Raw genomic sequence first — 24212 nt, forward strand, 5'->3', positions numbered from 1 at the left:
CTTTCAGGTTTAAGTCTCAGTCATACAATGATCAAACACCCATCCCTTCACCAGTGCACATGTTCCACCACCAAGAACCCCAGTGTACACCCATCCCACCCCCCACCCTGCCTGTGCAGCAGATGATTTTCACTTTACTCTCTCTTTACTTTGGTTACATTCAATTTTCCACAGAAAGCCCACTATTATTATTTGGAATTTCCCCCCAACAATTAGACCTGCCAAAAAGGCATCATTAAATCATTTGTTTTCTATTGCTGATAATGAAGAGCATATAATGTTGCATGCCCGCAAGAGTGGCTGCGCGGTTTTGGAATGAGGTATTTTAGTAATTAAGTCCAGCAGTCGCTGCGTTCTGAGATTGGTTTGTGTGCCTCTGGGATCATGGTCATTCAGGAGTGGAGGAGCCATTCCTGAGTATTTTTTTTTTTCTATATCAGGAAAGGTTGTACAGCCGCTTATGCGGCTGCACAGTTTGGAGAAATAGTCCTGTTCCCTGCATACTGGAGCCATGACTGTAGAAGCTCATGGTCGCCAGGATTCCATCTGGAGAAGGTGGGGAGACTGCACCTGCTCCATCTGGGGCACCCCAGTGTTATTGGCTCGGTTTGGGGTCTGGAGCATACTCTGGTGTTGTGGTGCCTGCAGGCCAGGATTCTTCACTCTAGGTTTCTTTATTATCTTGAGAGGAAGATGGAGACAGAGGCAGTTAGAAAGAGACATTATTGGTCAGAACCAGGGAGGCTCAATTAACTCAATGGAGAGATTTAACATCTGTTTCTTGTTAGTCCATGACATGTTTCTGAGCACTGAACACTCTTCTCATTCAAAGATTAGCTGCATAGTTTAAAAATATCTATTTTTTTACTTCCAAGGTGCTGCTTCCTCCCTAGCTCTTCCCTCCTTTAGTGAGTCCCAGAGTGTGGCTCGAATGACATCTGTAAGGGAACATCTGTGGTGCAGGTTGCGTTCTGTTCCCTGTCTTACATCTCTCTTCTGTGGACAGCTGAGGGTCAGACAAGCTGGGGTGAATATCCAGAAGTATGTCCCAGGACTCCAAACACAGAAAATTCGACTCGATGAATATTTCTCCATTGTTCATCCTCAAGTGACCTTCAACATTTTAAGCATCTGCAAATTCATCAACAGTCAATTTGTCCTGAAGACTCGGAGAGAAATGATGCCTGAAGCGTGGAGGAACCAGCCCACGCTCAAGCTCCGAGGTAGTGGCCCCCCTCCTGTGGTGTAGTGTTGTTTTGGGAAGTCCAGTCAGCAAGGGAAGAGGCAGGTTTCCAATCTCCTCCAGAAAGTTGGATAAAAATGAGGCAGGGATTACACTGAGCAGTTGTTCTTTTTGACATTTTCATTTGACTTCATCTGTAAATGATATATTTTATTTCCTTAGTCACATCCAATTTAGACTTAACTATAAACATACACTTATATAGCTTTAATTCCTGTGATCAAAATCTTCAGAATGCATGTGGGACTATTGGTGTTATTTTCACATAAATACAGCAACAGGGTTATCTGACTTAGAGTTAACAGGGCACACACTTTGGTTTGTTTTTTGTTCCAATTGTGATATAATTTATATAACACAGAGTTTGCACACACACTGTTTTGTGGGAATGATTACCTTATCTTTCTACAATCATCATATCATCTTTCTTCAGAACTTTCTTCATCTTAAAAAACTGAGTTTCCACTAGACAGCTCGCCACTGCCCTCTCCTCACTAGCTGTCCTCTCACTCACTGTCCTACCTTCTGTCTCAAAGAATTGGATTTGACTATTCTAGGTGCTTTCATTAAGGCAATCATGCTGTATTTGCCCTTTTGTGACTGATCTGTTATACTTATTACTTCTTTTTTTTTTTTTTGCTTTTTGGGTCACACCTGGCGATGCACAGGGGTTACTCCTGGCTCTGCACTCAGGAATTACCCCTGGCCGTGCTCAGGGGACCATATGGGATGCTGGGATTCGAACCCGGGTGCAGCCGCGTGCAAGGCAAACGCCCTACCCGCTGTGCTATCGCTCCAGCCCCTACTTATTATTTCTTAACTTTTAACTATGTTATAGCCTGTATCAGACTCTCTTATCAAGATGAATTATTATACTATTATGATTATATGTTATGTGTATAAACAGACCAAATTTTGCTTCTCTCCTTGCTACCGGACACTTTGGTTGCTCCCACTGTAAATAATGTTGCCATTAATATGTTTCATAAGTCCCTATTTTTACTCCAGTTTAGTATAAACACAGAAGTAAAACTGGGTTAAATGGTACTCTTTTTGATTCATTTAGGAATCACTATATTGCTGCACCATTTTACATTCACATCAATTATGGCAAAGTTTTACAATTTATCTGCATCCTCACAAACACTTGTTCCCTCTATTGCTAATTTTTTTTGAGTGCTAGCTTCTTATCATGTATATATAAATGTATATATTTATTTGTAAGCATTTTATTTTATTTCATGGGTTTACTTTTCACTTTGTTGATTATGTCCTTTGATGCACATGATGGTTTCTAGTCTTAATACAATAGTTTGTCTATTTTTTCTTTTGTTGACTGTGCTTTTGATGGCATACCCACAGTTATTTCTAGCATTAATTTCATGAAGATTTAATATTATGCTTCTTTCTGAATTTTATTTTAGCTCTAATATTTAGGCCATTGGCATATTTAGTTCATTTGTATATATTTGACCTGCCTTTGTAGTAGATGATGATTAGCTATATGAGGCATGAACATAAGCAGGATCCATGGTGATATGTCAGATGAAATGAATGTGCTTTGGAAATCTGTGTGTGGTGTAGAGTGGAGTGGTAGGACAAGAATGGCTAAAATAAGATTAAGGAAGATATAGGATATAGAGGTTGAGAGGATATTTAGGATAATCATTCACCTTTTTGCTTGGGTAACTGGATGATAAAGCTTGATTAATTGAGAAAAAACATGATATCTACTTTCTGAGGGCAAGGACTTTTGTCACTTTGGATCAGTGGAAACTTGCCAATACCTATAGCAGCATGTCTATTTCCTAGTAGATTCCAAGGTGTCTACTTTTGTGGTTAAAAAATGAACTAAGAGAGGGTAGACTTGCAAAGGGAATTTAAGTTGCAAACATCTATGTATAGATAATAAAAAGACTTTACATATAATTTGGAAAAGCATGTTGATTAGAATAAATTCTTATGATCATTCTAAAGGGCAATTTGACAAATCATAGCAACAGTCTTTAAAATGAGCATATTATTTATCTAATTCCATGTAGAAATATGTCCTTTAACAAAATGACAATGACTGTACACATGGTTTATCTAAAGTTGGTTTATTGAATGCTATTTCTAGAATAAAAATTAATATAGCCAATGCGAGTTTACTGCTAAATAATGTTTAGAATAGTCAATGCAAGTGGCAAACTAAATGTAATGCTATGGAGGAATATCAATTATAAATTTTAAATGAAAACTTAAGATTACAAAATATAAGATGCTTATAACCCTATTTGGGAGTAATATCTATCTAGTGTGCTGATGTGTAATATCTACTATTTTCTTCTACTTTTTTTTACTGTCTTCAATTAATGTATACTGTTTTTATATAAGACAGGAATTTTATCTGTTTTGGGGGGGTCAAGGGTGATCTAGGCTTTTCCACTTTAAACCATTGCATTTCCTCATTCAGTTACTCTACATATCATATATAAGCAATATCATACTGTATTTGTCATTCTCCTGGCTTACTTCATTAACATGATATCTTCCAGTTCCATGGATGTTGCAGCTAATTGCAAGACTTCATCATTCCTTGCAGTTGTGTAGTATTCCATTTTGAATATATACCACAACTTTATGATCCACTAGTTTATCTATTTTACAAGAGATCTTTGTAAGTACCTCTTGATACATAGAGGTAATATAGCAAGCTGACCCAGGTTTGACTCCTGTCATTAATGGAGCCAGGACTAAGTTCTGAGCATTACTGGGTGTGGCTTCAAAACAAAACAAGTATCTCTTGATATTAAAAAAATATCGTGACTCAGATAATGCACCTTAATCTTGCATTGAGGAAGCAATATTTTTCTGGCAGCTTTATTGTTAGCATGGTGTAGGAGGTAGTTATCGAATGTTAAGAGAGAATACTATCAAGACGTAATCCTGGGCAGCACTAACATGTATGGAATGAACAAAAACACTAAAGGAAAATGGGAAAATCTCAAAGAGCATGCAGTGCCAAGAAAAAGCCTAAAAACAAGATTTCAGAGAAATGGGTCTACTTAACACCAACAGCCCAATAGAAAGGCTAAGAAAGCCTGAGGAAATGAAAAGGGGTTTAGGGAATTTGAGAGCCATGGCTGGGAGTGACCTCAAAGGAAGAAAGTCTGCCCTGGAGAAAAGAGAGGGAGACGAGAATATGGAGACAAAAAAGACGAGAATATAGAATATAGAGAAAAAGACGATCGGTTATACAAAAATGTGACTTAAAAAAGAGAGGGAAAGTGTGCTGTGGCTAGAAAATGGGGTTGCGTGGGAGGGATTTTGGGAACTCTTTTTGTCTCCTGGTGGTAAGGAGTCACGTGGTCCTCTTTGTCGTTGTGATGTCAAGGCCAGATGATCTGGATGGAGTCCACGCGGTGCATGATCTACATGTGCTCGCCCAAGCTCCGCAGTCTGCAGGAACTGGAGGAACGCAAGATGCACCTCTCTGACATCGCTCCCCACGACACCACCAGGGACCTCATCCTTCTAAATCAGCAGCGCCTGGCTGAGATCGAGCTGTCCAATCAGCTGGAGAGGAAGAAGGAGGAGCTGCGCATCCTCTCCAAGCACTTGGCCATAGAAAAGAAGAAGACCGAGATCTTGCTTTACGCTATGCTGCCGCAACACGTGGCCAACCAACTGAAAGAGGGTAAAAAAGTTGCTGCAGGTAAGCAGTGCCTGCACCACCCGGGGCTTCTGAGCAGGAGGCTGCTCTAATCCCAGATGGATCTGATCAGAAGTTTTGGTTCCATCGCTTTTGTAGCAGCATGTTTGGGGCTAATGGTCTAAGCTGCATGTCTTCAGTTCTTTCTAAACTGTAAAGCATAAAAGTAAGATGTGGACTAAATTGATAGCTTGTCAATTGCACGTGCATGTGTTATCACACACAATATCCCATTAATCACCGATTTCTCGGGCGGGCTCAGTAACATCTCATTTTGTCCTTTCCCTGAGACCTTAGGAGTCTATTTCCACTTGGCCCTCCTAACGATGTTGCACTGGGCCGCGCGCTTCTGAGAGCTTGCTTTTAACTCTCTGGATGTTGACTGTTGATGGGATTACACACAACTGGGTTCCTCTGCCGGTACTTTCATGCATGAGGCCTGTCCGAACGTGTAGAGAGGAGCCTCCAGCATGGCTGCAGCTAGGTTCCGGTGGTCTTCGGCCGCCGGGAGCTCTGCTTAAGGTGGGGAGGGAAGCTGGAGCCCATCCCCTCCGAGGGGCCCCGCCCGGGGAACGCTCTGCATGTTATAGCTGCTAGTAATTTTCAAGCAGGGTCTCTAAGAGTCACCTTGAACTGGGCTTTTCCCTCCAACTTGGAATGAGAGAGTCACTCGTTACTACATCATGTGGAAAAGCAAGTTCTCTTTGGAGGGATGGATGCATGTTTACTCACCCTAATTTTCCCTTTGTCACTGGCACTGCTTACCAGACACTCCCAAGGGAACTTACTTAGGGCCAAAGTGTTGTCTCAGGCCCTGGGGACCTGGGGACCTAAAGAACTCCAGTTTGGCAGATATGTACAGAAAAAATTAATAAGGGTGGAGGTAGAAAAGACAATGAGACTAATGTAAATTACAGTGCAATTATTGTGCCAGGATCCATGTTAGACATTTTACACATGCTATTTTACTTAGTTTTCTGAACAGCTCTCTAAGGCAGATGTTACCATCTATAAGAGCCGAGCAAAATTAGAGTCACTCCAATTTATGAGTAAATGAGCAGGAAACCAATTATAAGCCCATCTAGTTCCAAGACGTATACTCCTGCCACATAAGGTACAGTGGAAACAGATGACAGGAAAATTAAAAAATCAGTAGATGTCAAAAGAGAAGAAGGCAGGTCAATTGGGTATTGCTTATTAAAAGTGTGTGGCATGGGAACTGGGCCCAGAGGCTAAATTTTAGAAGAGAAGATACAAAAAGGAAAAAACATTTCAGAAGAAAGGAATAACCAAAGGAAATATAAGACAAAGTGCAAATAAATATTGGAGAATGGTTCTTAGAACATGGAAGTAAAAGTAAAAGTGGTAATGATGAAATAGAGTGAGGCATGTGATTTATCTGAATTACTTGGCAGGAGAACAGTATCTTTTGGATTCATTGAGTCTCTTTTATTGGGACTGTGACATAATTGGCTTCATCAATATAATTGTGACTGCAGCATAGGTAACACATGAATGGACCCCAAAAGCCCACCGAGTACCTGGAGAGATGGTACTGGCCTCAGTGAAAGCAGCATGAGTTGGAGTCAGGAGGGCTTCAGAGATAGATTTCCATAAGTGGTGTTTTATTCTAAGTCAGAACCAGAATGAATACACACTCGAGGGAAGGATGGAAAGGTCAGTATTAGAGCAACTGAAGTAATAGTGCTTGGAACATGGCAAACTGAGCCCCACAGGAGCTTGAAGGCAAGGTGGCTGGAGAGTATGATGACAGGAGTGGGGGAGATTGGGAAAGAGTGTGGGCACAAGAGGTCACAGGGGAAACAGATACAGAGGTGGGTTTCTTATAGACCACAGAAAGGAGATTGTGTTTTCATTTGATAAGTGACCATAGTTGTGGAAGATTTGAGTTAAGGGAATCAGTATCTAGCTTAAACAGATGATTTTACTGCTTTACATAACTGAGTGGTGGAGTACTTAGTGTGGAAATTTAAATGTGGGGGCAGGATTCGGGTAAGTTAAATGGAACTGTTGGACGAGTCAGTACAGGAAAAGGGGGACCTCACCACTTTGTGGGGACCAGTTTCTAGAAGCCTGAAACCTGGGTCTCCTCTAGCTCAGGGTCTGCCTGGCCCACCTGCGAAAGGCCTCTCTGAATCTGGAGACCAGTTCTGTCACCAGGGTGCTCAGCACTTCTCATCAATGCTCGTTTACACTGCATCTTCCTTTTCTGGACTGGGAGCTAGCTCCTCAAGGCTAATATCCCTACCTGCTTCATGTTATATGATTCTCTGGGCATGACATAGCTCACAGCAAGCACTCAGTAAATGTCTGTTGAGTAAATGATGAAGAGTAACTGGCTAATGACTTGACTTCCTTTTACCCATAGCAGAGTCAGATTTTTTTCAAGGGCATTTGAATCTCAAATTCACAGAATTGTATATGATTTATTAGACTGTGCCCTTGGCTATCACTGACACCTGGTTCCTGTTGCAGGAGAATTCAAAACCTGCACAATACTTTTCAGTGATGTTGTGACATTTACTAACATCTGTGCAGCCTGTGAACCCATCCAGATAGTGAATATGCTTAATTCAATGTACTCCAAGTTTGACAGACTAACCAGCGTCCATGACGTCTACAAAGTAAGCACAATTTGGGATGTAAGTCCCAGTAGCCTGTTTCTTCACTGATCTGTGGTTTGGTGGGAGTAGGATGAAGAAGAAGGGGAGGTAATTAAGGAATTTAACTTTTAACAAACACAGGGCTGAAATACAAAGATGGCATCATTTTTCCAGAGAACAGTTTTCTACTCCTTAGGTTCATCAGAAAGTCTAATTCAAATCACACGAAGCTGACATATACATAGCATTGTCTGTCTGCTCCATCATCATTGGACTTGTTTTAATTTTGGGGGGACTTATTTTCACAAAGAGTAGGCAGATCTATTTTGTAGCCTCTCATGACTGGTTTCTGAACCACTTTTCTTTTGGCCTTTTCCCCTCATGTCTTCATATTCTCAGAAAATAATCATCAGCCTTAATATGGTTCTTCTATCACATTATAAAATGGTATGCCAGGCTTAGAGCATCAAGGAAACCCTCTGAATACCCTTTTCCTCTTATAGGTGGAAACTATAGGAGATGCCTATATGGTAGTAGGGGGTGTGCCTGTGCCTATTGGAAGCCATGCTCTGAGAGTGGCTAATTTTGCCTTGGGGATGAGAATTTCTGCAAAAGAAGTGATAAATCCTGTTACTGGAGAACCCATTCAGGTACGGATCATTTACTTACAACCAACCTCTCGCACACAGAAAGTAGAATACTGTATATTAATTCAGCTGGTGGCTGTGCATGTTAGGAATGACAGGTATTTCTCCTGACTCTTCTCCTGCATGTGTTCTCGAGTAACAGAATTATTTTTCCAATTATTGTCCTAAGTCTCTCAAGTTTTAGGGGAGATATTGGAATTTTAGGCTTTCGTGTGATTTGCTGCAAGTTCCCTTTTCCATAGTACGGGACAGTGCAGAGCTTATGGCTTCACTTGCTTAGTTTCCTCAATCCATCTCAGATGCCAGCTCATGTGTAAGTCCTGATTTTTTGTTCACACATTTTCAAAAAGTGGGTCAGCTTTACTAAGTAGCCAACTTCTAATAAATAGCAGTACTCCTAATTTTTTCCCTAAATTGCCAACTTTTCTTCACTTAGGGAAATTGTGTATCCAACATGCTGTCTGACAGGTTCAAACCTCAGGCTGTGGAGTGAAAGTGCCTCCATCCAGCTGGCTAGACACCAGGGTGCCAGGAGATACTCAGACTAGCTTTCCTCCCTGCCTGGCCACTAGTGAGGATCTGTTCACCTTTCTCACAGTAAGCCACTCTTTCAAGTTCAGAAGTTTGTTCACAATATAGGAGTGGGGAAATTCTGGAGATTATAAAGTAGACGCCCTCCTTTTTTTACTCCGTAGTTTCTCACCTGCTTTAAAAAATTGAAATCATTTTACTTCTCTTGTCGGACATTCAAAATAAACCAAAACACCAACTAAAACCAATTATAATAAGAAATGTGATTTTTCCAAATTATAAGATTCTGACAATGAATTCCACTTATCTGCACCACAACAATAGCTGAGAAATAATAGCAGGGCTTGGTTATTGTAGCTCCTGTAGTCTCGAGTAAAAGAAAGCGGTAGTAACCATAAAAACAATAAACCCGCAAAACCTAGCCTATTCTAAACAGATGCATCTGCTGAATAAAACATTCCATGAAAGAATTAAATCAAGATGTGAAGCAAGTAACGTAGAGATATGGTCAAAAAGGAGTTAGTGTTTCTATTAAAGATCTCTGCTGGACAAAAAAATTTTTTGAAAAGTTAATATTGCACAAATAGTATATACAACTTAGCAATAGAGATAAAAACAATACTACAGCAATAAGCATAAATTTTATCAATGAATTCCTTAAAGTTATTTTTATAAATTTATCAAGAAAAAAACAGGAAAATATGTTATTACATCTAAGATAAGGATAGAGACACCATTAACAATTCCCCAGTGCTGATTCTTCTTTCAAGGAGAATACCCATAAATATGTTCATTACTAGTATGTAGCACTGCACTGTAGCACTGTCGTCCTGTTGTTCATCAATTTGCTGAGGGGGCACCAGTAACATCTCCATTGTGAGACTTGTTGTTACTGTTTTGGCATATTGAATAGCCCATGGGGAGCTTGCCAGGCTCTGCCGTGCGGGCGAGATACTCTCAGTAGCTTGCCGGGCTCTCTGAGAGGGACAGAGGAATCGAGCCCAGGACGGAGGAATTAAACCTGGGTCGGCTGTGTGCAAGGCAAATGCCCTACCCACTCTGGCCCATCATAGTGATGTTTGCCTTGCACCTGACCCAGGTTCGATTCCTCTGTCATAGTTTACTATGCTAAGAATTTTTTTTTAAATAATTTATTTATTTTTAATTAGAGAATCACCGTGAGGGTACAGTTACAGATTTATACACTTTTGTGCTTATACTTCCCTCATACAAAGTTCGGAAACCCATTCCTTCACCAGTGCCCATTCTCCACCACCCGTAAACCCAGTGTCCCTCCCACCCTCCCCAATCCCATCTCCCCCCAAACCCACCCTGCCACTGTGGCAGGGCATTCCCTTCTGTTCTCTCTCTCTAATTAGCTGTTGTGGTTTGCAATAAAGGTGTTGAGTGGCCGCTGTGCTCAGTCTCTAGCCCTCATTCAGCCCGCAACTCCCTTCCCCCACATGGCCTTCGACTACAATGTAGTTGGTGATCGCTTCTCTGAGTTGCCCTTTCCCCGGAACGTGAGGCCAGCCTCGAAGCCATGGGGTCAACCTCCTGGTACTTATTTCTACAGTTCTTGGGTATTAGTCTCCCACTCTGATATTCTATATACCATAGATGAGTGCTAAGAATTTTAAAGGATCTACTAGAAATCAGGAATAAAAGGTGTGGGGATGGGGTGCAGAAAGAAAGAAATAGAGTCCAAGAGGAGAATCAGGCTGAAATGGGTTTTTTGGAAAGAGTGTTCCCAGGTGGATTTCATAAGCCTCTCGATAAGCTAATGAAGACTGCACCAATCTGTGTTTTAGCATGGGTTTATATTGAAGGAAAGGAGATCTTGTGCTGGTTAACTAGTACCAAGGTCAGGTGGGTAATCTTTTGTTGTGGGTTCCAGGAATTCCAGAGATGAAGGGCCCGCAGAGATGAACTGCATACGCAGGTTTCAAAGTGTCCTTCTCTGGGCAGACCCAAGAGGGAACAACATTTTGAACAGATGGGAAGCATACACACACTGTATCTCTTTCTACCTCTTTTCCTTGTTTTCACTCTCTTTGCCTATCCAATGGAATAAAAATTTTAATATTTGAAGCAAACATTTTATGGGCTTAATAGAGATTGGACACAATAGAATAAATGAGCACAGAACAATAGAAGTTATCTAAACTTGAATATAAAGAATTAACTATAAAAAATGGAACTGAGTATCCTAGTATCTTAGAATTATTAAATGGATTATCTATCACATGTAAAATGTGTCCTTAAAAAATGGTAAAAATGGATCAGAAGAAATGTTATTTGAAGTAACAATGGTTGAGATTTTTTTCAACATTGTTGAAGGATACCAACTCATATATCCAAGAGTTTAGCAAACCCAAATAAGATAAATACAAAAACAAACTCGTCTAGTTAAACACAGCAAAAATCCTACCAGTATAAAAAGACAATGAATATAATGTGAAAACAAATGTGAGAAGGAAGAAGAATATCAGACTAATAATGATGCACTAGGAAACTATAAAAACAATAGTAAACTACCAGTCCTAGTATTGCATTTACCAATACCACAGATATATGACAGTACACAAAAATTAGTTGAATACACAATGGGTTAAAAAGAAAGGAAAATTAAATTGAACTTATTTTAAATCTTAGAAATAGCAAAATTGGAGTAATTTCACTACCTAACTTAAAGAATTATTTTACAGCTGACACGAGGTGGATATGGAGTTGAAATATTGTATGCCTAAAACTCTTTTATTACAATATTATAGATTGAGTAATGAAATAAAAACTGAGAGGAATGACTAAAACACAGGGCCCCTTTTTATTGAGCTTCTCTCTGTGCAGATCAGAGTGGGGATCCACACAGGACCGGTGTTAGCAGGTGTCGTTGGGGACAAGATGCCACGGTACTGCTTGTTTGGAGACACTGTGAACACAGCTTCTAGAATGGAAAGTCATGGTCTTCCTGACAAAGTGCACCTCAGCCCAACGGCCTACAGGTAGCCATCTATTCATTCACTGGTTCTGCCTTTCTTTGCCCTGCCCCCATCCCAACAAAAAGAACTTAGTAAGTATGGGATGGCTGCCTGGTGGGGAGGGTCGTAGGGGTGGGGTGGTGGAGGATACGGTCATGAAGAAATCCATGTGTTTTTCTTGCCACACTGTGGTATAAGATGGGTTTTATTTTTAGGGAGCATATAGGCAAATAAACTATTCCAAATTATAGCCAATGGCCAAATCCTATAAGTTGCCTTTTTAAAAAATTAAATAACGTTTGATTAAAATAGCACATTTCTTTTTATCATGTATTTTCTCAGGCTGCTTTTATGCTACAGCAGCAGTTTTGAGTAGTTGTGACAGAGACCATATGGTTTATGAAGCCTAAAATATATGCTATCAGGTCTTTTTTTAAAAATTTATTTATTTTTAATTAGTGAATCACCGTGAGGGTACAGTTACAGATTTATACACTTTTGTGCTTATGCTTCCCTCATACAAAGTTCGGGACCCCATCCCTTCACCAGTGCCCATTCTCCACCACCAGTAAACCCAGCATCCCTCCCACCCTCCCCAATCCCATCTCCCCCTACCCCACCCTGCCACTGTGGCAGGGCATCCCCTTCTGTCTCTCTCTCTAATTTATGCTATCAGGTCTTTTACAAAAGAAAGTTTGCTGGTCCTTGGTCTGTCACTGTCACCATCATCCTGTTGCTCATCGATTTGCTCGAGCAGGCACCAGTAATGTCTCCATTGTGAGACTTGTTGTTACTGTTTTTGGCATATCGAATATGCCATGGGTAGCTTGGCAGGCTCTGCCGTGTGGGCTAGATACTCTCGGTAGCTTGCCGGGCTCTCCGAGAGGGGGCAGAGGAATCAAACCCGGGTTGGCCACATGCAAGGCAAATGCCCTACTGCTGTGCTATCGCTCCAGCCCACAGTCCTTGGTCTAGTATTTATTATTCACTGGGCTGGAGCAAGGGAATTACGATGTATGCTAGGGTGGTGCAGATTAAGGTTTTGTCCAACCTGTTAACACACAGAGGCACACACACATGTATGCATGCACACAAAAGCTGGATGCTAGGGTATCATGAGTGAAAACCAAGTGATCTAAGCACAGATGTAGAACTACACACAAATTAGCTTTTCTGGAGCTGACCATAAGAGGCAGAAAGATCTGAGAGCTGTGTGCCCCCATTGAAAGGCGAATGCCTACACTCCCAATGTGGGGAGAGGGGGCACAGGAATTGACATCAGAGTCAATGGTGAAGTCACTGTGATATTTGACAATGAGTACACTAGTGGTCCTTATAAGGACAGATTTGCGGGTAAATGGAAACCTTTATGAGATTGAATTGAATTAGAAAAAAAATCTGTTGGTGGGAATTTGGAAGAAAGTAAAATCAGCTAAACATTATAATTGCTAGAAATGGGGGATGAGAAGGAAGGAAGGCCCTCAGATGTTTCTCAGGTGTCTGTTGTGGCTGAATCTCATCAGGATAGGGTGAGGGATTCCAGTTCACTGAGACAGGATGGGACATTTTGAATGGAAAGGATCTGTGGAGTGCTAGGCAGAGGTGCTAGGTGACTGCAGGGATGAAATTCAGATTGAGTTGTTAGTTGGAGATGCACACTTGCAGTAAAAAAGATAAGTAAACAAAAGGGCAGCAATGAAAGCCATGAATTTTGATGAGATCATGTCAAAAAAGAGGGGACTGTGAGAAGAAGAAAATAGAATGGTGGGAAGATAATGAAATTCTGAATAGTAGAACTTGCATTTAAGTGGTAGCTGGAAGATGGTTAGCCCATGTAAGAGGCAGAAGTGAGAGTTGAGAAGCAGGAGAGTTCAGGTAAGAGTGCCTTTGAGGTTATTTATATTCCGAAAAGAGGAATTGAGTAAAAACGTCAAACATCATTCAAGAGGGACTGAAAATCAAGAGGCTTAGGGCACATTATCAGAAGTGACTGTAATAGAATGGTGATAACAGAGATTGGATTATGGGTTGATGGATAAAAGGAAGAGTTTATATAGGATTGAGTCAAGTGATAGTCAAGAGAGAACTTGCTTCTTTGGATGGGAGGAGACCTTAGCATGCTAGCAGACAAAGGGGACGATAACATGGAGTGGGAGCTGAAATTAGAGGATCAAGTCAGTCCTCGAGGAGGTGGGAAGAGATATCCATAATCAAGGAATTCCCCTTCTGATATTTGGGGAAAGTGAATATGTGTGTATTGGTAGATGCGATGGAGAGGAGTAATGGTTGCTGTAATGGTTACAGCTTTGTGTATGAGTCCTATGAAACAGGAGTCATAACGAGTAGCCTAGAGTAAATGCAGCACGTATATTCAGAGGGAATCAAAGGAATGAGGTAAAGGTTCGAAATCTCTGTGAAACTGCCCAAGGACAAGGGGAGGTTCAGGAGAGCTAGATCCAGTTTTGTAGGTGATCTTGAATTTGAAACAATGCTAATCTTTTTGACTCTGTGATTTTCCCCAGCCTCTCTCAGTAGCCAGTAAACTAACAGCCAGTTAATAAACGAGGAAACATTTCACAATTATCCCATAGCTCTCTTCCTTTTCTCGTCTCTCCCTACACTCTGTTTGGTTCCTTAGCAGCTACACCTCATGGGAAACACGGAAAGTGTTTGAATGAGAATGACAACAACTTGGGGAATATTAGGTCATGGGGGAAGAGAAAAAGGAGTTCCAAGTTCCAATGAGAACCATGCTTAGATGCGCACACACAGGCACTGAACATGTGGTTCTAGAAATAGGCGTGCAGAGGTGAGTGCTGTGCTGGAACAAGAAAAGCCGCTGGTGGTGTCACAGAAATTGTGTGACTCCCCTGGGCTCTCCCTCTGGCTTTGGCCCATGGTTCACACAGTCAGAGCTCCCCCTCCCCCTCTCCCCCACCTGCCTCTCTGCCCCCCTGGGCAGGCTGTGCCTGATGTTTGAGAGACCCTCACGCTCCTGGTGTGTGCCTGGGTCTGCTTTCTCTTCCTCCCCCCTCTCTTCTCATTGTAGAAAATCCTCAGGTCACACCTGTAATGTTTTATATCTGGCATATTGTTTTTCTCTCATACAGTGCTCTGGAAAACCAAGGGTTTGAGATCATTGAAAGGGGTGAGATTGAAGTGAAAGGGAAAGGGAAAATGAATACATACTTTCTGATCCAGAACCTGAATGCCTCGGAGGATGAGATCATGGGCCGAGCACCATCTGTGCTGGCTGACAAGGGTAAGCAGAGAAGAGTGGCTTGTCCTGAAAGCAGAACATCTGTTCCTTCTAGTCATCTGGGATGTGTTTGGTTGGGTCCTTGGGTTGGAAGGTCCAGCCCTGGAACTCTCTCCACCTGTCACCAAGCCACTACCTCCCATTCCACCAAAGCTGCCCAGGACACTACATCCACCTGTATGTGAGGAGAGGCCCAGAGATGGAGCTGGGATAAGGGGCTCCTCTAACATTTGCTTTCAAGGTTCTTCCCTGTGCACGAAAGGGACTTTTCTGTCTCCTGGTGGCTTCTCCTGCTGCTGAGGTGGCAGTTTTCTGGTCTTCCTCTTCCTCAGGGGAGGCTTTCCTCTCACACTGAAATCATCCATTTTATTCACTCTCTGCTGACAATCCATGCACCAGCAGTTCCAAGAATCATAAGAGAGGAGGTTTAGGGTCCCACAACCAGGCTGAGCTCATCAGGGGTTGCCCTTCAGCTTGGGGAGCTGCAGGGGAGGGGAGGAGCTCAATGATCCAGAGCAAGTGCTTTGCACACAGAAGGCCCCGAGTGCAATCCCTGCTCTTCACAGCCCCCATGTGTGCAGCTGGGAAGCGGCCTGCGATAGTCTTCCTGGGAGGCCCCAGCCCCGCATCTTTGGGTCAGAGCATTGAACAGTGTGGCCCAGTTGGCCAAACATTGCCACCCATGGCCCCCAGCACCACTGACACGTCCCCTGCACCATTTAGAAGGCCGCCCTTCATGGGAGCAGTAGCTGGATGCCAACAGCAAGGTCTCCCTCAGGGGCGAGGCTGGGAACTGCCGACCCCAGGGGAGAGCCACACCTAGGAGGCAGCCCTGAGGCTGGCCAGTGAGAATGGCTTCACTCCCACAGACCTCAGCACCAGGGTTCTGGTATCTCACAGGAAGAGCTCAGGTGGCAGGCCAGAGTGATAACAGAGTGGGCATGACATTTGCCTTGCACACGCCAACATGGGTTTGATCCCTGGTATCCCATATGGTTCCCCAAGCACTGCCAAGAGTACTTCTTGAGTACAGAGTCTCATATGAGCACCACCTTGAGCATCGCTGGGGCACACTGGGGCTCATGGCCAACACCTGTCCTCCTCCCCACCTTTGCAGGTGTCTCAGTAGGACACACATTTCCTTGGGCTGGACTAGGAGCTGAGTATTTGAGAGCTTTCAAAATTGCTTCAAGAATTTTCATTCAAATCCTACTCCCCTCAGTGTCCCAGGGGCTGTGGGCTGGTTTGGGCCACATGTTACACTGGGACAGAAGTGCCCAAATTACATACTGGAAATAATTTCGTGGAAAATCCAGAGCCACTCTCCTCTTTCTGGCCCTCAAGTTTCTAGACTCGGGAAATCCCAGCGTGATCCCCTCACCTCCTGCCCGCATCGCCATGCTCTCTTCAAGGGCTACTCAAGAGTGTCGACATTCTTTCTTTCCTTTGCTTTCCCTGGTGGCCAGGAAAACAGGCAGGGTTGCCTGCTGATTACAAGAGGAAGGTACAGCTGGGGGCTTTGGCAACAAAGGAGAAGATCCCTATACCCAAATCCCTGGCCCCAGATTGCTTCCTCCTGTGTACCCCACAAAGGTACCCCTGAGCTTTCTAGTTTGAGGATCAGGGTTGGAGTCAGAAGACTCAAGCCCCTCTTCAGTTTGAGATGAAAACAGAATAAAAGCCACTGAGAGGAGCTGGTGAGTGGAGGGGCCTTCCCTGAGAACAATATGGAGCCCCAGAAAAGGAAGGAGGATTTGGAAGGAGGGAAGTAGCAGCCCCCAATCCTGCCTGCAGTCTTGGTGCCATTCGGAAGAGATTCTGATGGCTGGAGGGTAGAGGAACAGCAACCCCAGCTTACCCTGGGCCAGTGGTCGTCATGCGTGGACACAGCACAGGCCAGTGTGTAGCACTCTGCATGGCCCTTAACCTATTTGCTCTGGTCTCAATCCTCGGGTTTCCTGTGAGGAACCTGGGCCAACAGAGCCAGAGAGGGTGTCTGGCTGTGTCCCCACTGTATCTGGACACTAGTGCAGAGCTGGCAGGGCAACCTCACGTGGAAACTGCTCCTAAGTCAGTCCATGGGGAACTCAGGTAGAAATCACAAAAGTGGGGGAGGCATGGAAGGAGGCCAAGAACCAACCAACTGGACAGAGGGGCAGGGGAAGGAAGGAAACTGCTAGGGAACTTTCCCGAGGTTTTCTAGTGGCTGGAGAGGGCGACTCTGTGGATCCATGTGCACGGAGGGACTCTCCTTCGGCAGATGGATGGGAGCTGACCCCAGTGTGCATATCTGGGTGACAGCAGCCCAGGGATGGACCTTCTTCTTGTACCTTCTGGGTGACTGTCCCCTTCCTCCTAACCAGGAGGGAAAATAACCAGAGGTGAAAGTCACGGGCAATTGGCACCTAGGAGAGCACCCACAGCTGGCCTCCTCTCGCCCCTGTTTCCCAAGGCGGGTGGTTTCTCAAGGGAGTGTGTGCATCAGATGTGCACGTCCCATGACTGGGGACCTCTGAGCTCTGGTTTGGAACAGGAAGAACCGCTGCCAGGTCCCGCACCCTGAGGTGCCTATGAAATAGCCAGGAGCCTTGGGGCTCAGAGTTCCCCCCGAAAGGCCTCTGCTGTGCTGCAGGGAGCTTGTGGGCACATCCTCCTCACCCTTCTCCTCTTGCTTCTTTGCAGAGGGCAATGCTCAGGGAAGCCAGAAGGGCAAGCCTGTGGCCATCATGAGGTATGCAGATAACCCGGAGCCACTTCCCCAGACGGAGGCTGCGGATGGTGAGTACTGCTTCCCAGAAATGATCCTGGGGCTCAGAGACAGTATGTGGGGGGGGTTGAGAAGCCCAGAAAGGACCAGCTCGGCTATCATGTGGGCCCCACATGCTTCTGATGGCCATGCCACTGTCTTTTGAATTCACTGGGGTTTTATTTTCAGTCCTTTCTCAAACCACCCACCGTCCTTCCCACTCTCAAGTGTTCTCCACCAAGGCATCTCTGATACCCAGAAAATTGCATTTCTCTCCATGTGCCCACAAGATTAAGTTTCTCTGGATACTGTGCCCTCTGCCGGTGGGGAGTGCTGCCAGTGCTAGGGAAAGCGAGACGCCACAGGTGGAGTCTTGGATGTGGGGAGATGAGAAGCTCCAAGAGAACTTCCTGCTGTTCCCAGAGAGGGACTCCCCTGCCAACTCTGGCTGACTAGAGTTGTGTGCTTTGCTGACGCTGTCTGGGCCTTGAACAGTCATCCAAACACAATTCCAGTCTGGGATGGGAAGCGTCCTGGCTCCAGTGTGGTGACTGAGGAAGACATTGATGCTCCTGGCGCCCAGCACAGATGTGCTCTGGCCCTGCCTTGATACAGCTGAAATTTTTGTAGAGGAAAAGACAACAAGTAGTGAAAGAAATAAGATCATTTCAGATGTGAGCATCATGAAGAAGAAAATTAAGCTGGAGGATGGAGGAGAGAGCCAAGGTTGGCTCCCTGGAGGGAGCAACCTTTCAACTGACATAGGCTCAACAGGGAGGAGCCAGCCACGTGCCAGTGCCACGCTCAGTGGCAGAGATGAGCTGAACCGGACCAAAAGCCAAGGCCAGTGTGTGTGTGGAGAGGGAGGGCAGAAGACAGTGAGCTTCTAGGGTGAGGAGAGGCAGGAAGGAGTCTTGGACTGTCTGATTCAGAGCACAGGCAAAGGGGGAGAGTGGGAAGGCTGCGAGTGTCCATAAGAGCATACAAGGTGAGGGGTTCTCTCCCCTCTCCTGCAGGCTGCTCCGCAGATGGTTCTGGAGCAGTCGGGGAGCCTCCGGCCCCCAGGAAGGCAAATTCACTTTCTAACTTGGAGGACCCCCACAAGAAAAAATTGACAGGGGCAGGGCCAGAGGGAGAAACATCTCTCTGACCGAGAATCCCCTAGAGGTGTTTTCTTGGAGGAAGAAACAAACCACCATATCCTAGAGGATGAGCAGAGGCCACTTTCATTTCAGTTGCGGGGGAAGGCACAGGAAAGGGCACTGGGTGTGGGTGACCGAGCCCCCTGGGGCCATTCCCAGAACAGCCGCAAAGACTTGCAGCTCGGAAGCTGATGCAGCTGCCATGAAGTCCCACGTCTCAGACATGGAGAGGCAGAACTCAATGTTCAGGCTTGCTTGTCTTTGGCTCAGAGTGAGAGATTCCATGTGTCCTCACCCCGGGGTGGGCCACTGGACATGGGCATCCCAAAGAGCGGACCATGTTTCTCTCAATAGATTTCTGGCTCCTGGGCAGGTGGATTCATGAGGAATTGCCACACTGTGAACGGTGAACTGTGTGGCGTGAGCCAGAGGCTTGGAGAGTAAAGGCAGAGGCAGCTGGGTCCTGGGCCCCCACCACAGCTACCCAGCCTGGTCCAGCCACACAGACACAGCTTTGAATAACTTCTCCAGGTCACTTGAGTTTAAGGTCACCAACAATATAAACCTTCCCCTCTCCCTCCCTTCCTCACTCCTTCCCTGCCTCCCTCCCTCTCTCCCTCCTCCCTCCCTTCCTCTATCCCTCACTCCACATCTTTCTTTTCTTTTCTTTTCTTTTCTTTTCTTTTCTTTTCTTTTCTTTTCTTTTCTTTTCTTTTCTTTTCTTTTCTTTTCTTTTCTTTTCTTTTCTTTTCTCTTCTTTTCTCTTTCTTTCTTTCTTTCCTTTCTTTCTTTCTTTCTTTCTTTCTTTCTTTCTTTCTTTCTTTCTTTCTTTCTTTCTTTCTTTCTTTCTTTCTTTCTTTCTTTCTTTTTTTTTTTGCCAGGTTGGGAATGGGAACCAGATTTCCATTCACACATGCTCAGCCATGAAGCCACCTCCTCACAGTCTGTTAGCTGGGGCAGGGGCACCTGGCAGTGCTCAGGAGTCACTCTTGTTGGTGCTTGAAGAACTGTTTGTGGTGTCAGGGATCAAGTCCAGTTGACCGTGTGCACTTTAACCCCTGTATTATGCCTCTGGCCCAGCAACCACAGAATTTAGCCAGGAGGATTCATACCCCTTTCTCACCGAGGCCGGGGGTGTGGTTGCTCTTGGCCTTCTCAGCTGTATCAGTGTGGCACACTGCTCTATTCTCCACTTGCCCACATCCCTGCCACTTTTTTTTCTCGGTTCCTGGGTGGGCCTCCAAGGAATATTTCCTTCCACTGCCAAGTATAGAACCCTCCGGAGCCAATGCCATGGGCTCGGGCTCCAAGCCTGTGTCCCAAGTCTCTAGGCCCTTGGTGGACCTCCATGGACATGTTTCAGGCACCTTGCTTCTGAGGTCTTTCACATGTGAGCTCCCATGGAGCTGTGGGAAGTGGGCCCACACCTCCTCGCTCCTGTGCGTATCCCTATTTCCCCCAATACCTCGGGGGAATTAAGTCTGTGTGGGAGCACATAGAGCTGCAGAGGAGAGGAGCACCCCAGAGATCCTCCATAGGGCAAGCCCCCCTGGGCAGTCCCCCCTGCCCTGACTTCCTTCCACGGGGCTTGATGGACCTTAGGAAGGGTCAGCAAGCAGCAGAGGGACAGAAGACACCTACAGTGGGGCCTGGCCTGCAGGCTGCACCCAGGACCTCACTTACACTTCATCCTCTCCTTTTCTTTCACTCTTCTATGTATGGGGTGTAATATGTGGCCATGGAGAAACTCCTGTGTGTAATTAAGCAGGAGTCCTCGGTGGGAGAGAGCCGGATGTGTGCTGACCGAAGCAATCGCCTTTCAGTATTGACCAAAAACTGGCCATCCAGCTGTTCCTGCTGGCAAACTTTTCTGACATCTCGTCAGAACCCCGGTCATGTGTGTTTTTCAAATTTCAACCCCCTTCATCTCATCTCTACACTGATTCTCCTGAGGATCTGGGTCATGGGTTCTAGGCAGACTTGTGTCTTACACTTTGGAAGGAGCCCAGGGACCTCTTGGGAGGTGGCCCCTCCTTGGAAAGTGCAGTCCACTATGGATTCCAGGCAGGCTGAGTCAGCTTGCAGGGCTGCTTCCCCAAGGTCCTAATCATGTTCTGGAGGACATGCAAAGGAGAGTGTAGGTGTAATGTTCCCGCTGCCTGCTGATGGGTGCTGAGGGCCTCCAGTTGGGCTCTAAGAACTTTCCCACTGTTTGCAATTCCCCTGCTGGGTAATTCTTGGATGGATTTGTGGTCACTTCATTGCCAGGGTACCTGTCTCTAACTTTACAGAGCCTTTACCAGAGATATCCAATTAGCCGAGGTCTAGTTGGTGTGAGGCCAGAGTAAGGAGTTTGTCCTCCTATCTTGATGCCTTTTGGGGAGGGGGTCACAGCGATGTTCAGGGGTTACTCCTGGCTTTGAACTGAGGAATTACACCTTGTGATGCTTGGGGGACCATATGGGATGCCGGGTATTGAACCTGGGTCAACCGCATGCAAGGCAAACATCCTACCAGCTGTACTATCGCTCCGGCCCCCTGTCTTGATGCCTTTTAAGAGCCGTTTTGAAGACCTCATAAGTGCAGAAATCAAGCTCTCCTGGCCTTTGCTACCCGGGACTAATGAACAGCATGGTATTTTGTTTAGAACTGGGACTTTTTAGAAAGAGGAAGTTCATCAGCATGTTCTGTGGAAGGAAGACCCAGGAGGTGCACGTGAAGTCTTTGGAGACAAGGGTTCAAGTAGAGAACCATTTGTGCCTGGTCTACTCTGCCACGTGTCTGCCCTGAGGTCACAGGCACAGGCAGCACCAGAGCTGTGGGAGTAGTATGGTATCACCCTTAAGTGTTGGGCAGAACAGACGGTTGGGCCTCACCTCACGGGTGACCCAGTGGGTCTGCATTCTGGCTTGTTAACCTTCTGCTCAGGCAGACACACCACAGGCTGATGCCTGCCTTCAGGAGGAGCACTAGGTTGAAATCAGAATTCTGGGCCCAGTAACTATCTGTGTCCCTGGACAAGGCCCCAGGCTTAATTTTCCTCATCCTAGAAGTAGGGGGGCGGGTAGAATGTCTTGTTTGGGGGATGGTCTCTTTGAGAAATAAATATGATACCATGGATAATCTGAAAACTGTAAAATGCTGAAGATATGTGTGCTATTACTTATATTCAGGAGATTATAACAATTGTTTCATTACTTGGAGAACCTATTGGTGATTCTAGTCACTTAATACCAGTGTTAGTGAAATCCTAATTATTGGATATAAATAAATACCCAATAAGGTTTCATAGAGCCTTGTAAAGTCTGAAAATTAAGTCTTGGCACAAAACTGGAGAAGGACTGCAAGAGGTATTAAAGAGATCATCTATTTCAAGAGACTCCTGCCCCTGCGCCTGGCTGTCTCACCAGGGCCCCTCAGAGAGGGTGGGTTGAGTTTCTCTCCCTGCCCCGGGCAGAGCCCTGGCAGCCAAAGACCTCCAGAACCCAGCTACAACCATGCTCAAGGCCCCTCTCCACATGCTCAGAGGAGCCTCACACATGAAGGAACCGGCAGAGGAACCTAGGGGTGTGGGACCTGGGGCTGAGACCTCCAAGCCTGCTCAGATTGGGACTGGGTCTCTTCCACCAGATGCTCCATTTTCCAGTAGCTAGGCAGTCACACCAAGAAACTGCCCCCGGTGCCGTGTAATCTCATCAATGGCCAACATCCAGAGACTATAAAACCAAGCTCTCAGAACCAAGCTTATAGTCTAGTTCTACCTCTCAGAGAACCTGGCAAGCTACCGAGAGTTTCCTGCCTGCACAGGAGAGCCTGGCAAGCTCCCTGTGGTGTATTCATATGCCAAAACCAGTAACAATGATGGGTCTCATTCCCCTGACCCTGAAAGAGCTTCCAATGCGGCATCATTGGGAAGGACGAGTAAAGAGAGGCTGCTAAAATCTCAGGGCTAGGAAAAATGGAGACGTTACTGAGACTGCTTGAGAAAATTGACAATCAACTGGATGATGATAATGAAGATCTATTTCAAACCAGGAATTCTGACTAGTGGGCAGAGAAGATCTATGTGGGGGTGAGGCCCCCGCTAGACAGATTCCAGGGCTGACAGCAAGCATGGGGTGAGAGACATGGAGGTAAACTAGGAGAGTCTCACAGATGATGTGGACTCAGGAACAGCACAGGAACACAGCAGGGGCTTCTGGAAGCTGGAGATATAACTCCTTCAGGCCATAATCTCTTTTCCCATGCACAAGGATCAAGGGAGTATATATTGTTCTAAAATTGTGCCACCCCCTGGAATCTGGACTGGTAGGATTTTCTCCAAGATATCATTTCTTGAATCTCTGGCTTCATTTTCCAGGCCCCACTCTGGTCAAAGTTAGCCTGCCCTTCCCTGCATCAGCCCCGCCCCAGATCAGGTGGGCATGCTGGAAAATTAACCCACAAGGGACCAAGTGGGAGGAGAGAAAGCGGAGGCCACGGGGAGTGAAGGGCAGGGCAAAAAGAGAGGGTACGAGGCGGGATAGGGAAAGCTGCAAGAGGCGCTGGGCTGGATTAGCAGAATGGTGTGAAGCTGAGAGATGGGTCTGAAGGCCTGGAAGTCTGATTTCAGGATCAAGCACCCAACCCAGTCAGAGGGAATAAGAACGGAAACCAAGACGTGCTTTCCCCTCCCGTATGCTCTCCCGGAAGGGAGAGACCTGGACTCGCAATGACTCAGATCACAAATGAAAGAATCCCTCTTCGTATCCCCATTACATGGCCTTTAGACGAGTTGTCCAGCCTGGTCCATGGTGCAAATCCCACCTTTATTCTTCTAAACTCCACATTGCAGGGGCAGAGAAATAGTGTAGTGGGTAGGGTACTTGCCTTGCCTGCAGCTGACTGGTTTTATCCCTGGCATCCCTTGGGGTCCCCCAAACACAGCCAGGAGTGATTCCTAAGTGCAGAGCCAGGAGTGACCCTTGAGCTCTGCTGGGTGTTGCCTCAAAGCAAACAAAGCACACTCCACACTGCTCCATCACTCCTGCACTGCAGCACCCCCCAAAATTCTCATATAATAAGGTGATGTGATGCTTTTCTGAACAATGAAGTATGTCTTCTGTGGCCACTCTGGGCACTTAAATCATTCTCGATCTATGGGAGTTTCTAAATGCTTTTAATTATTTCCCAGGCTAGTTTTCTCAACTAAAGATTATGTTTTTTTTTAAATTTATGTTATAGGAGGAGTATTTAGTTATCACACAAAGTAATAATTTCAAAACCTGGAAGTGCAGATAACCAAAACCACTGATAATCCCATCACTGTAGAAACTGGATCTGTCTTCCTAGGCTCATGTGCTTGT

General features: G+C 45.4%; 1 protein-coding gene across 1 annotated transcript in view; it reads left to right on the plus strand.

Annotated features, from left to right (window-relative positions):
• LOC101552262 (guanylate cyclase soluble subunit beta-2-like) overlaps positions 1-24212 on the plus strand; it is a 51362-nt gene that overhangs the window by 22941 nt on the left and 4209 nt on the right. The window contains exons 7-13 of the mRNA XM_055119642.1: positions 1007-1223; positions 4620-4940; positions 7434-7582; positions 8065-8211; positions 11590-11744; positions 14831-14982; positions 17662-17757. Of these exons, the coding sequence (XP_054975617.1) occupies positions 1007-1223; positions 4620-4940; positions 7434-7582; positions 8065-8211; positions 11590-11744; positions 14831-14982; positions 17662-17757 (1237 nt within the window). The remainder of the gene's footprint in view (positions 1-1006; positions 1224-4619; positions 4941-7433; positions 7583-8064; positions 8212-11589; positions 11745-14830; positions 14983-17661; positions 17758-24212) is intronic.

The sequence above is a fragment of the Sorex araneus genome, chromosome 1 (assembly GCF_027595985.1).
Source record: "Sorex araneus isolate mSorAra2 chromosome 1, mSorAra2.pri, whole genome shotgun sequence".
Classification (NCBI taxonomy): domain Eukaryota; kingdom Metazoa; phylum Chordata; class Mammalia; order Eulipotyphla; family Soricidae; genus Sorex; species Sorex araneus.